We start from the raw sequence: 15,713 nt of genomic DNA on the forward strand, positions 1-15,713 counted from the left end.
CCGACAAAAACTTTGAAAAGCCCCCGCCCCCACCGGGACAAGTGCCACCAAAGGACTTAGATCCGAACACCTGACGAACAGCCCAGGCCCCACCACCATCCTCTCTCCTCTCCTGCTCACACGACAGTAAGTCCTGAGCACTCGTCCCCGGCCTTTCCACCGCCATCTCTCTGGATTCTTCTAGACAATAGCTCTCCTGGGAACCCCTTTATGCCTCTGGCCGGGACTGACACGATATTCCAGATCTCCCCACAGGGACAGGGCGTGCGGAGGGGCAGGGACAGAAGACACGGAGGAGGCTCCCAGAAGGTCCACACCCTCTGGCATAGACCCGAGGACACAGGGGGAGCGATACTGGAGCAACAGGGAAGACACAGGGAGTGGGGATGGGCAGGAAGCCAGGGACAAGCCTCGGAACAGACTCACCCTGCCTCATGCTGTGTGTCACTGCCCACTTCAGGCTGGAGCCTGGCAGGGTCCGTCTGGGAGTGTCCACAGGACAGCCGTGGCCCGTCACGGCAGAGGGAACCTTTACAGCAGCCCCGGGAGAGTCCGTCGAAAGCCCGGAGGAATCAGGTAGTGAACGGATAAACAGAATGATTAGCGGGTGATAGTAATAGGAAAAACGCAAAGCTTTAAGCAGTACGGAAAGCAGTTCGCCACCGTATAAAAAACGTGGAAACACTAAAGGCAGCTTCGCGTGACTCCGCCCTTTCTACTGACAACCCAGAAATGAAGTCACCGAATCGCGGGAGGAGTTGGAGACACTCAGGTGCCTGCTTCCATTAGGACTGCTCAGAACAAAATCAACAGAAAGGCATCTGTTGATAGAGTGGACGGCACACCCACCCCGAGTGCCGGAAGGTGAAGAAGGTCCCATCCCCGGCTTCGATGCCGACGTTGGGGGGAACGCTTCTCGTCTCTCCGTGTCACACTCAAGCCTGCCTGGGGCAAGAGCACAGGGGCTCATGTGCCATCTGTCCAAATATTTTTAAAACTATAAATCGAGCTGGCCAACTGTTAGATGAAATATATTCTCTCCTCATCCTTCGATAAATATACCTTTGTGACCACGTCAAAAACTAGATTTGCTTTTAGCATTCTCAGAAATGCTCACGGAGTTCTGTGCTGGGTCACGAGATGAAGAAGGGCTTCCCCACCCCCAGCCTGTCCTCATTTCCACCACGCACATGTGAGCAATTATCCAGCCCACGTGGGCCCTGCTGACAGCCGCGCCTCCATCACCCCTCGGTACTTGGGGAGAAGCTCTGAAGCGCAGTGCCCGGGGCAGGGTCCCTTTCCCGCACCCCTCCTCCATCTCACAGTTTGGCCCTCCTTCCATGGGGACTCCTGCACATGGGCCCTGCGCTTCTATGGAACCCCAGACGTTAAGGAAGTCGATCATTCCGACGAGAGGAGGACATCGGGTAGGTTGCCTTGTATTTTTGGGTCACGAAAGAGAAACAGCAAGTCTGGTTTTTTTTTTAAGAGCTCCAAATGAAGGCCAGTGAGATATGAATTCCCCCAAACTGCCCACACTCTCTTTCTCACCACTTTCTGGAAAAGAATTCCGAGCCTCCCCCTCAGACACCTAAGAAGAAGCAGAGAAAAAGCAGCCCAGAAGACGAACAGCTGCTCTACCCAGTGCATGCCTCACCCTCCTAGTTGGCCACGCGCCCTGCATCGCCCTCTCTCGCAGACTTGGGGAGCAGAAGAGCGAGTGTTCCTGAATATCCCTCAATGGCTGCCTGTGGCCAGAGAGTCACCTTTCAGCTGAGGCAGCTCCCCCTTTTCACTGAGGCAGCTCCCCCTTTGGGGCCTGGTGACATGAGTAGATCCACCCCTAGGCTTCAGGGTGGCAAAGGCCAGTCATTTGCTGATAGTCTGACCGATAACTGAAGGTCATTTCCCCCTCCACCCCCCACCGCATCATGTTTCCCTGAGCTGCTAGAGAGTGGATGAGTTCCATGACAGTCACAGACCCACAGAGACCAGCCTTGCCGGGGATGGGACCCCCTGTCTAAGGCTGGACTTTGGAGGGAGACCAAGGGGTACAGCTGGGGTACGGGAGCAAGGCAGAGAAAAGATGTGGGAAGAAGTGGCACCAGAAGGCAAGACTCTTTGGGGCCCAAGTATCCCACATTTACTACTTTATAAACATGAGTTTCACAAAGTCGGGAGTCTGCCCTCTGGAGCGAAATCCTAGAGAGTGGGTCTCTTGGCATTTGTTTATGACATTTGTCAGCAAAGGATGGTTTTTATTTTATTGCCATTAGCATATCAAAGTATAAATAAGCAACACTGCTCCGATTTACCCAGAAAGTTTCCTCGGGAAATCCCTGGTGATCCTGGGGGGGTTGCCTACAAGGGGAGAAAAAAGGCTCATCCTGTCAACATCTTGCAGTGTCTTTCTCCCCCAGCTTGAGGATGAAGAAGGTTGTTACCTTTTCGAGCAGAGTAATTTTCACAGAATAGTAGAAAACAAAAGAAATTCTGAATAATAAAATTAACACTGAATATTGGTGGGTTTTTTTTTTGAAATCTACATGTAAATGACATAAAAGTTAGAATTTCATCCTGAAAACTTTGCTAGAGATCTGTTTCTTCATCCGAAATAATTAGTGGTTATTATTATGTAAAATACTAATAATTTAGCAGGGAAGAAAATAAGTTTCAGAGTAACTCAGATGGTGTCTTACTAATGTCCATGATCTCTGTACCTAAATCTGCTTATCAGAATGATTGAAGAAAATGCAGGATGTACAGATCTCCTAGTGGGGTGGTCATAGGCTTTTTCTGAATTATAGCTAGAGTCTTTCTGGTACTTTGAAAACATGCATTGGAAACTGTAAAAGTTGCATTTTGCATATCCCTGAAAGGTCGAGAAGTGTTTTTCTGAGATCAGGATTACTATACTTTTACACTTTTGTTCTTGTCTTTAAGAAAATCTTCTTCTTCCTTTTGTGCCCTTTATCCTTTGTACTGTAAAATTCCCATACCCATTCTTTTATCAAAAGTCAAGGAAAACTTCCCAAATTTCCATAATTACATTCAGGTATAAGCTCCTGGGTGCTCTGTGGAAGTGACACTATTTAGACAGCATTATTTGGCATTCTTTTAAATATATGTATGTGTGTGTGCACACACATACACACACACATATACACACACACATATGTGTGTGTGTATATGTGTAATATACATACATATATGTGTATATATATATATATATATACACACACACACACGTGGTTTTTAGGTTTTTGAATGGAAAAAGACAGAAAACATAATATAATAGATGTTACCAAAGTTAAACAGATATTCGCATCTGTTTAACAGTTGAGAGACAGCATAGTACAGTGGTTACTGTCATTAACAGGGAGGATGAGTCATACAAGTTACTTCTCTTGCCTCAGTGTTCTTCATCTGTGAAATGGGGATAATTACAGTAGCGACCTCATAGAGAAGATTAAAGGAGTTAGTGTTTGGAAAGGTCATGGTCTGGTACATGGAAAGTGCTCTATACATTTCTGTCAAATTTTAAAAGGAAAAGTATCTCTCTCTTTTTTTAAAGTTATTTTGGTTTTACTAGTCTCTGTCCCAAACATGGGGCTTGAGCTCACGGCCCCAAGATCGAGAGTCATATGCTCCTCTGACTGAGCTAGCTGGGTGCCCTGAAAGGAAAACTATCTTTCTGTAATTGCTTCAGGCTCTCTGGCATTTTTAAAGAAGTAAAATGTAAAATTCGATCTTCTTTTCTTCCTCCCTACTTTCCCAGAGCTAACTACATGCTGAAGTTGGGGGATGTGACCGTCATGCCATTTTTAGCGCTTCTACTGGTATATCATAAATAGTATATATTATTTTTCTGCATTATAAAACTTTACATAAATAGGAACATATTGCGTGCATCCTTGGTAACTTTCTGCAGCCATGCAACATTATGTTTTTGATATTGATACACGTTGATAGTTGTGGTTCTAGTTTCTTCATTGTAAATGCTGTTTACTGTCCCATTATATGAATAAACCACTGAGAACAAAGTGGTGGGAAATGGTGCTGTAAACAGCATCTTAGAACAAGTGCTTGGCTTGTGAGATTCTTCTCTCTGATGGATAATTTAAAGTCAGGTGACAGGATGAACATCTTCAGTTTTACCAGGTATCCCACGAGTAGTGAATAGCAGACTGCATTTTCCATGACTTCACCAATACTTGGGGTCACTGGGTTTACTGACTTTTGCCTCTCTGATGGGTATGCAATGCCATGGTTTCCATTTTTATTTCCATAATCAATAGTGAGGTTGGGCACTTTTATGATTATTGGCTGCTGGGGCTTCTTCCTCTGCGAGTTGCCTTCCTATGCCGTGAGTTTGGGATATCTATTATTTCCCACTTTCTATATTCTTATTGATTGATAAGGGTTCTTTATTTATTCTGAATACTAGTCCTTGGTAGAACACGTGACTTGTAAATGACTTCTCTCAGACTGTGGTTTGTCTTCTTTATTTTGGTGATAATGCCTTTTACAGTAAAAATATTCTACAATGTAGTGTCATTCAGCAGTATTTGTCTCTATGGCTTATGGTTTTTATTTCTTTTAAAAGTCCCTGTAATCCCTGGGTGGCTCAGTCAGTTAATCATCTGACTCTTGATTTCAGCTCAGGTCATGGGATCGAACCCCACGTTGGGCTCCACATTGGGTGTGGAACCTGCTTAAGGTTCTCTCTCTCCCTCTCCTTCTGCTCCTCTCTCTCTCTCTCTCTCTCTCTCTCTCTCTCTCTCTCTCAAATAAAATAAAATAAAAGTCCCCATATCAGTGTGTTAGGAGACAGCATCGTGTTTTGTTTTGTTTTTTAAATCTCGTAGTTTTAACTTCTCACAGGTCTTTAGTCCATCAGGAATTTATTTTACTTATAGCATAAGGAAAGGATTTTTTTTTCTTTTTTTACTTTTTCCATTTTGGGAACCAGCTTTCCTCACACTACTTCTTGAATAGTCCTTTCTCCATGGCTTTGTCCCACTCTCTGCCATATATCAAGCTTTCATAAATCCCGTGTCTTTTTCCGGGCTGTTTTGTTCCATAATTCTGTTTGTTCCATCCCTGTGCCAAAACCACAGTGTTAATAGTGTCGATAGCTAGTACAGCAAGTACTCCCTCTTACTGTTTTCTTCAGAATTGCAGGATTGTTGCTGTCAGTGGTATATTTTTATTAAACTGTGTTCTCTAATTTTTTTTCTAGTATCCGGGGTTGCTGTTGAATCTATATATTGATTGTACATCATTCAGTCATATTGAATCCTCATTAGTTCTAATAGTGTGTCTGCAGGTTTCCTTGGATTCGCTGTTATATCACCTGAGAAAAAGCAGTTTTGATTATCCCTCCTAATCCATATGCGTTTTTATTTCTTTTTCTTGTACTAACGGTGCTACTCAGACTGACTTCAGATGCAGCGATAACAAAAAATCTGAGTTTCAAGTTTTTGTTTTTGAGTAATCTCTACACCCAACATCGGGCTCGGGCTTACACCCCTGAGATTAACAGTCTCATGCTCCACTGACTGAGCCAGCCTGGTGCTCCTATTCCCCCGCAAAAATCCAAGTTTAAGGACAATGTTTCTAATGTCTCATCATTAAGCGTTACCCTTCTTTGAGGTTTTTGGTTGGATACGTTTCGCCAAATTAAAAGAGTTCTTACTTTTAACTTATTTTTTCTTAACCTGTTTCTGACGCTATCAAGATTATCGTATAGAGCTCCTCTTATTTCTTATTGTAGAATATATTACGACTAGACTATGTAGTGTCAAACCATCCTTATATTCCTGAGATAAATTCTTCTTGGTCATGATGTATTTTTTCATACTTTGCTAGGTCTGTTTTGCTAATATTTTATTTAGGGGGTTGCGTTTAAATGTCAAGCTTTTCCTTTTACTACTTGCCTATCATTCAGATTAACACTAGCCTTATAAAATGAATTGACAGGGCGCCTGGGTGGCTCAGTCGGTTGAGCAGCTGACTCTTGGTTTCAGCTCAGGTCATGATCCCAGGGTCGTGGGATCAAACCCCACATCAGCCTCTGTGCTGAGCATGGAGCATGCCTAATATTCTCTCTCTCTCTCTCTCTCTCTCTCTCTCTCTCTCTCTCTCTCTCTCTCCCTCTCCCTCTCTGCTCTTCTCCCCTGCTTGTGCTCTCTCTCTCTCTCTAAAATAAAATAACAATAAAAAATTTAAAAACATAAAATGAATGGACATGGCGATGTTTAACTGACAGCTCACCTGAAGTATAAGAAAGAATTTAGTTACAGTTGTACCGTACTTCTCATACTTAATTCCGGTGTTTCTCACAGCATTTCATGCATTTTCCACCCTAACTGCTGACTAACCTTCAAGATTATTGACTCCCTTGACATTGCGCAAGTTCTGTAGTGACTGTGCATTATAGCTTCTTCAGAGGCAAGTTTCTAACTATCCATGTAAAAAAGCAGTAAGATCCACTGGGAATGAATAGGGTCCCAGCCCCAGAAATCAGCACCCGACACACTCATGACTTCAACACAGCTTGAATTCCAGAAGTCATCAACACATTCTTCAAGGCATTTTTTTTTTTTCTTAGAGAAATGCCTTGGGATCTCACTTCAATGGTACTATCATATCACTTGAGTCCCAGGTATACCAATTTGTCTGGAACAAAATAAAGGAGTTAATCACAATGGTGCCATGACTAAGACTTTGTCTTGAGAATGAGTGCCTCCGAGCAGGATCTCCGTCCAGTGACTACTGCCTGTCAGGTTGTTGAGTGGGGCAAGACTCTATCATATTCAACTTCCAACAGACTTATTTTTTTTTAACATCTTCTTCCGTGATGCTAATGCAGGTGGCTCCACAATTAGGACTCTTTAAAGCACATTGTAAATTAGAATTTGGCATAAAATTGCATTTATTTGCCAGGAAATTCTTAGTCTTTCATAAAGACTCTCCCTTAGGGATTCTCCAGAGGGCCTCCATAGTTCCTCAATTATAACTAATAGAAGATAAATTAGTTAAAAGACTTCACAAAGTCTTACAGTGCCTTAAATATCAGGTATCTGGATGAAATAAGCAGCTATTTGATTGATATAATCGTTCTTCAGATACTTCTGCAAAGAGTTGCTGGTTACCCAAAACAAAGACACTGAAAGCTGAGAGGTTATTCCAAAAATAAAGATTATCAACTTTCTATGGAGAATAAATTTTCTATTACCTTGTTCCTCCTCACAAGGCAACTGTTGCCATCCTGCTTTGTCACCTGCTTGAAAAGCTACTCCATAGGAAGGGACATAGCAGCATGGGTCTGCTCAGGACGGGAAAAGTTACTGACATCTGAGGGCATGCTGGAGCTTTTCAAGGAACCCACGCAGACTTGTCTTGAAAACGCTGCTGTGTCCGAAACACAATGCCAGCGGGTGTTAGCTATGAATCGCTAACTTCTAAAGAACAGTGTCATTTATGGAGCCCCTCTGGAGGGGTTAGAACACAGAGGGTGACCAGAGGCTTACCTCTGTACTTCCCATTTCTGGTATAGGACCCGGCACATCATAGGGGCTTATGTAGTGAAGGGATGAAGCCATCCCTACAGGTCCCCTTCAGTTCATTTTGTTCTAAATCATAAGACTCTTGAATTCAGTCTCTTAAGGATGCACCAGCGTGTTAACTAATCTGGAATCTTTTGTTTATATCAACCACCAATGCCGTCCCCATTTCGGATGCCAGTTTACAATTCTGCCGACGCCAACGGAAATTTTTCTAGGAGCAGCCTCCTTGGCCCATCTCTTCCGGCTGAAAAAACTCCCCGGTTTCCTGAGGAGAATCCCTAGTTGGCCAGTCTCTTTAGATCTGTGGAGGTTACCTTTTGAAATGATCAAATGAAAGCATACTTATTCTAGGAAATGGAGAATATGCAGAAAAATCGGAGAGAACTGTATCATCCATGACCTTATCACCCAAAGACAATGACTCTTCTTGTCACTTTGGTGTGCAGTCATCAAATAGGTAGACTTAACATGAACTCGATGAAACCAAGGTTCAGGTCCCCATGAGTAAGTAATTAACTTTCCTACTGGATTTGATATTTCTAATTGTTCTTAAAGAGGTCCCTCAAAACTGTATAAGCTTCAGACCAAACAAGACCTGTTCCATCATCCCTGCCATCAAGGTGATTAACTGATTTCTACAAATCTGGTTCCTTTCTGTTTTGTAGTATGCTTTACCACTTACCAAACTATAAAAATTTTCTCGTATCCTTCTAGAATTCCTTTAATGACAGCGTAGTGTTCAACGAATTGATTTATCAAATGAATGGATTTATTAAATGACTCCCCTAATGTTGGAATTCCCCTATGTTCTTCCTATAGATGATGCTTTATTGAACATCCTGACAACTACATCTTTATGCATAAATATGTAGAAATGAAATCACCGGCTCAAACCGTATGTGTAATTTAGAGGGCTTTTGACACAAATAGCCCTTTAGAGAGGTGCTGTCAGTTTACTTTCCCAACAGTGGTATGTGAGAAAATTCATTTTCCCAACCCTTGTCAGCACTGTTTATTGTATTGTAAACGCCTTTGCCAATTTCACAGGTATAAAAAGCTATCTTAATATTTTCATATTTATATTTTTCTTATTAAGTTGACAACTGAGTTCCCTATCAGAAAGTACTATAAGCGCTCTTTCTATTTTTAAGGCATTGGCTGTTTGCAATAGTTGTAATGCAAATACTGATTTGCATAATCATAAATTGGATTTGGAGAAACTGAGGAATGTAGGTCATTTGGATTGTCCCCATCATCTGCCTGTGGGAAATGCCATTTAGGGGAGATTATGGAAGGCAGGCCAGAAGGGAAGCATACATATTAGATTGGCCGCATTACAGGGAGAATTGAATTCATTTCAGCTGAAAGATAGGTGAGCATCTACTACGAGTCTAACATTCTGCTATATATTCCCGTCTGATGAATGCAGGTAATCATACTGTGGAATTAAAAGCTATACTTGTGGAGCGCCTGGGTGGCTCAGTCGGTTAAGCGTCTGACTTCATTCAGCTCAGGTCACGATCTCACGGTTCATGAGTTTGAGCCCCGCGTCGGACTCTGTGCTGACAGCTCAGAGCCTGGAGCCTGTCTCGGATTCTGTGTCTCCCTTTCTCTCTGTCTTTCCCCTGCTTGCACTTGATCTCTCTCTTAAAAAATAAATAAACATTAATTTAAAAAAAAAAAAAAGCCATGCTTGTAATTTCAGTAAAACACAATGTGAGCACAGGTGTAAGAAAAATTAATTCCTGGGGCACCTGGGTGGCTCTGATGGTTAAGCGTCCAGCTCTTGATTTCAACTCAGGTCACCGTCTCCCAGTTCGTGGGTTTGAGCCCCACATGGGGCTCTGCGCTCACGGCACAGAGCCTCTCTCTGCCCCTCCCCTGCTTGCGTGCACACACACACATTCTCTTGTTCTGTCTCTCAGAATAAATAAACTTGAAAAGCAAGAAAAATTAATTCCTCGATTCTCAGTGGAAACGTGACACAGGAGTGGTCGCGGAAGATGGCTCAGAGGAGGAAATGTGTGTGCCGAGCAGACTGGTGGGAAGGTCACCCACGGTGGCGGTGCAGCGTGCGTCGTAAGCGTGCATGCTGAGTTCACAGAACAGCAAGATTTGCGGCACATCCAGAGTGCCATAGGACTGCGGCCTGGTGTGGGGTAATAGGGCAGTAATGGGAGACTGGGGTCTGTATTGGCCCATTCAGGCTGCTGTCACAAACTCGCATACACAGAGTATCTTAAAACAGCGTATTTGTCACAGTTCCAAAGGCTGGAAGTTCAAGACCAAGGCGCCAGCAAATCCGGCTGGTGCCCGGGGAGGACCCACTTCACGGTTCGCCGATGGCTCTCTTCGCAGTCTATGTCCATGTGACAGAGAACGGAGAGAGAAAACAAACTCTTGTGTCTCTTCTTAGAAGGGCACTCCTGGCATTGGGGTCCTCCACCCTCGGGGGCCTAATTACCTCCCAGAAGCCCCACCTCCAAACACCATCACCTGGGAGATTAGGGTTTTAACATAAGAATGGGGGGGGGAGGGAGGCACACAGACATTCAGTCCGTAGCAAGGCGACTGGGTGAAAATCCTTGCTTAACTACATCAAGACAAGGAATATTTGAGATATCCCACGTTCCGGAACTCATTCCGAGATTCAAAAGATTATAAGGATGTATAGCCCCAGCGTGATCTGCCAAGCGTACTTTATTTCTGTTTTGTAAAATGTGACCAAGAGTTCTTGGTGAAAAATCCACATTGCCTTTGCAGGGCCATTGAGGTGGAAGAACCCTGGGACATTCTGGCCTCTCAGAGGGGCTCCAGGTGTCTTGAGGTTGATTTCAGTACTGTTGCTTTCAGAGCCCTATGCCTGCCCCGGCTCCCCTCGGCAAAGTGGATTGTTTCCAACCATGTGTCAGCGTTTAAGTGGACTTAAAGACGGGAATCTTTTTTTCTGAGCTGCCCCCCACCCCCATCATGCTTCAGTATCATCAAGCAGATGGGCAGGAGAAGAGTGTGAGGACAGCTAGCATTGTCCAGAGAGGAAGACTGGAGGAGATGGGTAAGACCCCGTGCAGAATTTCAGACGCCTTATGCGTCAAGGGAGGGATCGTGGGGTCTGTGGATTGACAGAATGGGATATCGAAGCTAGATAGCCATTTACTAGCTTTCGCTTTAGGCAGGCACCTTGGACCTTCTGATCTTCCTTTTCCTTATCTGTGACACGGGGCCATCATAGCCACCTGACAGGAGACACGGTGCTGATGGGAAAACCGTGCATCCCGTTGCTGACACATAGCAGACCTCCTCTAAAGGCGTTTCCCTGCCCTCCTCCTTCACAGAATGAGAGTTTATGATCCAAAGTCCTTCAGACTGCCCCTGGAATCTGGATCAGGCAGTACAGCCGAGGGCTAGGAAAGTAGCCAGCGTGTACTGAATCTCATCACCGTGCCAGTAAAACGCCATCGTATATGAAGAGATTGCCTTCTGACTTAAAGCATTTCTAAATACCTCTCCTGAGTCAAGAAAGCAAACTGAATCCAGTGTAAAAAGACTCTTCCCCTCTGTTTGAAAAGGCATTTTTCCCGTCTTCTCCGGATTTTCACGATCTCTAACTGGACTCGTAGCCCCAGCTGGCAGCTGCACCAGCCAGACCCTGAGGTAACCGTCATTTAGGCCCAATCTTTTCTTTTTTTTTTTTTTTTTTTTCACTCAGAGCCTACAAATTCTATTTCAAGCACACACACGTACAGAATGCAGATGTGGGAATGAGAACCAGGCCCTCTGGGTGAATGAGGCTGTCCTATTTGACTGTAGCGAGGCCATAAGTAACCCATTGGCGGGGGGCCTCGCCCAGGCATGGTCGGGTCCCAGACCTCAAGAGTGGTTTTGGCATTTTGCTACGGCATTACCGATCCCATTGGGGCAGTCACCATGTCTCCCGCTTGGGACGAAAAATTGCAAGATCTGTGTGATCAGACAGACTTGAAAGGATTTTTCTGAACCCTGAGGAATGTGTAACGCCATGGATATTTTGAAAAACTCACTCCCTGAAGAAGTTGAGGATCAAAATTTCCTCGGAGGGGAAATCTAGCTGCTTATGCTCAGCGCAGAAGGACTACTCCAATCAAGGAGTAAGGAAACAGCTACTTCAGAAAGTATTTCTAATCTGTGTACAAATCAGAAACAAGACTACTAGGCTGTTTCATGGAGCAAAAGCCCTTACAGCTTGCACAGACCCCAGACGAACATTCCTTTTGGCTGACTGACAAACCATTCATTCCTTCATTCATTCAACAGACATTTGTTGAGAACTTGCTGCGCGACAGGTGGTATCTATAGGCACTAAGGGTTCTGTGGTGAACAACAACAAAAGTTTAAAAAACAATCCCAGACCTCATGAAGGTTACAGTCTAGAGGAAGAAAGTGATGACAAATAACAGCAAGAGTTAAAATATGAATTACACTGTCTGTGAATGTTACTGAGGAATAGAAATGAAATAAGAATGGGGGGGTATGAAGTATTAGGGTGAATGGTTGCTGAAATTTTGGACAAGGTGGAAAGGCCTCATGAGAAGCTGATTATGATAAATACCTCATTGATGGTCTGCGTGGATATAGACCGAGATCAAAAATATTTCCTTCCGGATTTTCAAAGCTATTTCTCCATTGTCTTCTGGTTTCTGAGTTGCTATTGACTGACTTTCTTTTTCTTCCTTTCTTCCTTCCTCTTTCTTTCTTTCTTTTCTTTCTTTCTTTCTTTCTTTCTTTCTTTCTTTCCTCTTTCTTTCTTTCTCCTTCCTTCCTTCCTTCCTTCCTTCCTTCCTTCCTTCCTTTTCTTCCTTCCTTTCCTTCCTTCCTTTCCTTCCTTCCCTTCTTTCCTTCTTTGCTTCCTTCCTTCATTTTATTTACTTTTTTATTGAAAATTTTTTTAATTTATTTTTTTTAGAGAGAGAGAGTAGGGAAAGGGCAGAGAGAGAGGGAGAGAGAGAATCTTAAACAGATTCCATGTCCAGCACAGAGCCCATTGGGGGCCTCCGTCTCAGGACCGTGAGATCATGACCTGAGCCGAAATCAAGAGTCAGAGGCTAGACCAACTGAGCCACCCAAGCCCCCTCCGGGTGGCTGTTCTAATGCCTTTCTGACTCCTGATTCTTTATGACCTTCCTCCCCAAATCCCTGGGAACTTGTAGGACCTTCTGTTCTCCCCTTACCATCTGGAATGTCTCAGTGACAAGCCCGAGTCTGTGGTGTGTTTCATAAGCTTTTTCGATCTCTCATGTCAGGTCCTTCAGTGTGGGGGAACATTTTTTCAGGATACTTTTTGTAGAACTTTTGCTTTCCCTGATCTCTTTTATCTAAATTCCAGTTAGTAAGACTTGGGATGCTCTGAAATAATTCTGTTTTTCTTATTGTTTTTCACTGTCTCCTGTCCCATCATCTTTTTGCTCTACTTTCTGTGATTTCATCAACTTTTTTCTCCTCCCTGAATTTTTTTTTTTTTTAATTAAGTAATCTGTACGCCCAACCCCAAGATCAAAAGTCACATGCTCTACTGACTGAGCCTGCCAGGCACGCCTCTTCTCCCTCAATTCTTAATTCCTGCTGTCATGGTTCCCAGAGACTGCCCTTGTTCTCCAAATGTTCCCCTTTTCTTGGACAGTCTCATCTTTTCTGAGTTTCTGTTTTCTGTTTATTTTGGTGTTTCATGTTAGTGGTTTCTGTGAAATGTCTGTTAATCCTGGGTAGTCTATGAGTGTGTGAGTGGGGCATAGTCGTACTAACTGGAAGCTTTCATATGGGGTTGGACCACTTCGCAATGAGGTGATCAGACAGCACTTGACCATTACCCTCAGGTGTAATGGAACCCCTGTAGGGCTCCTCCAGCTTCCTGACTGAGGGTCACCTCTTTGCAAGCATTTTGTCAGAAGGCACCTCACCCACTCTCCCCTGTGCCTGATGAGCCAGAATCCAGTCTGTTTTTTTCTACCTCTTAAGTCTTCTTCTGTAGGGAGTCGGTTGGCTGAGTGGGGTAGAAGGGGAGTTTCAAACCGTTTGCAGCACCATTAAAAAGAAGGAACAGTTCCATCAGGCTTCATGCTTTGCACTCAGTCTGAATTCCTCCCCTCAGAAGGATCTGGTGCTTTGGTTTTGGAGCTTCCCTGGCCCTGCATGTTTTTTGTTTGTTAGTCTGCTTTGTTTTGTTTTGTTGGTTTTTTTTTTAAAGGGATATTTCTTTATTTTATTTTATTTTTATTTTATTTTTTGAGAGAGAGAGTGCTTAAGTTCGCACACAGGTTGGGGAGGGGCAGAGGGAAAGGGAGGGAGAGAATCTCAAGCAGGCTCCGCGCTCAGCACAGAGCCTGATGCAGGGCTCAATCTCACGACCCTGAGATCATGACCTGAGCTGAAATCAAGAATCAGACACTCAACCGACTGAGCCACCCAGGCGCCCCAGCCCTGCATGTTTTATGTGGAGTTCTCCCCTTGAAGACTTAGGTGTTGACTTTCTCTTGTCTGTTGTTGTTTCCTCTCTCATTCCCTTAATTCTTTAATTTACACTTTGTTAATCTTCGTTGTCACTTTAATGGACTTTCAGGAGGAGATGAGATGAATTCGTTGCATGAATTGCCATCTTTAATCAGAAACCATATTCTATTCTCTTTTGAGTCTCTCCTGCCAAAGCTTACTCTGAGGGTATTAGTCTGTCCTCAATAGATTCTCACAGGAAGTGGATTCAAATGAAATGTCTGGATCTTTGATATCCTGTTTCAGTTATACATTTCTGAATAACAAGGGACCCTAAACATAGTGAGTTAAATTAACAACTATTTATTTGCTTTATTCTTTAGTTTCGGCAGGGCTTGGAGGGGGCATTGCATTTCTGTTCCATCTGACAGCTGGAGCAGGTCACCTGGGAGCTGGAGGTGCTCTCAAGATGGGTCACCCCCATGACTGGCCAGTGGTCCGGCTTATCGAATGGGTGCTTAGTGGGGGCTGTCAGTCAGGACTTTCATTCTTCTTCATGTGGCCTCGCCATTGGGCTCAGTTGGACTCACAGAAGCTTGGTTCAGTGAGGGAGCGTCCAAGACCACACTCATCAAGAAGATAAGGTCTAGTGTGCAAGCACTTACCAAGCCTCCATTTTGCATTTTACATGCTAATGTCTCATTGGTCAAAACAAGTGAGACATGGTCAAACCCAGACACAATGTGGTAAGGGATTACACTCACAGGGGTATGAATACCGGGAGGTATTGTTCATTGGAAGCCACATACCCCCTGGAACTCCAAAATTCTGTGATCTGATGTTTCCATTTGTCTTTTGGGTAACTGGTTTGCTCCATTTTCTTTATGAAACTTTGGGGTGCCAGATTCTTTTCTTAGATAGTTTCATTTGGTATAAACATTCAATAAATATGTATTAGAGCCACAGAAATATTGTAGCCTTTCCACTTAACATGTCTCTGAATGGACTATAAAGATTTAAACTATATAGCGTACCCATCGCTATAATGATTGTGTTGTTAGTTAGCGAAAGACATGGGGAAAATCACCCTACGGAGTCAAATTCCTAAATACTCCTTTCAGGGGAATCAAGTATTGTCTTTTGCTTTCGGCTACCAGAAGTTAGCTTCCTGTGTCTGGTTTTAAGAGTTGAAAATTAGCCTCTTTAACATCTGCCTGGACTCCAAAGAATAAAAGTGAATATTTATGCGAATCTTTGGAAATTCCAAACAAATGTCTCTTGTTACACTCTTTCCAAGCTTGTCCTGAACATTGCTGTCTGTGGTAAGACAGGAGTGGCTGAACTTTTGCTGCGTGTTGTGTGCATCTTGATCTGGGACTGATAACCGTGTTCATTTTGCATGCAGGGGTTCTCTATCTCCAGTATGGGGACGAAACCAAGCAGCTCAGGATGCCGAATGAAATCACAAGTGCAGACACAATCCGTGCTCTCTTCGTAAGTGCCTTTCCACAGCAGCTCACCATGAAGATGCTAGAGTCGCCCAGTGTTGCCATTTACATCAAAGACGAAAGCAGAAATGTCTATTATGAACTAAACGATGTAAGGTAGGTAGTTATATCGTGAGTGTGTGTGCGTGTGTGTGTGTGTGTGTGTGTGTCCAACATACTGCATTTAGCATTG

The 15,713-nt window shown here is 43.8% G+C and overlaps 1 protein-coding gene across 1 annotated transcript in view; it reads left to right on the plus strand.

Moving 5' to 3' along the window:
- The window catches only part of KIAA1217 (KIAA1217 ortholog), a 305,103-nt gene that overhangs the window by 189,548 nt on the left and 99,842 nt on the right, over positions 1 to 15,713 (plus strand). The window contains 1 exon segment of the mRNA XM_030321322.1: positions 15,439 to 15,637. Coding sequence (XP_030177182.1) covers positions 15,439 to 15,637 — 199 coding nt within the window.

This window comes from Lynx canadensis, chromosome B4 (genome assembly GCF_007474595.2).
Source record: "Lynx canadensis isolate LIC74 chromosome B4, mLynCan4.pri.v2, whole genome shotgun sequence".
Lineage (NCBI taxonomy): Eukaryota > Metazoa > Chordata > Mammalia > Carnivora > Felidae > Lynx > Lynx canadensis.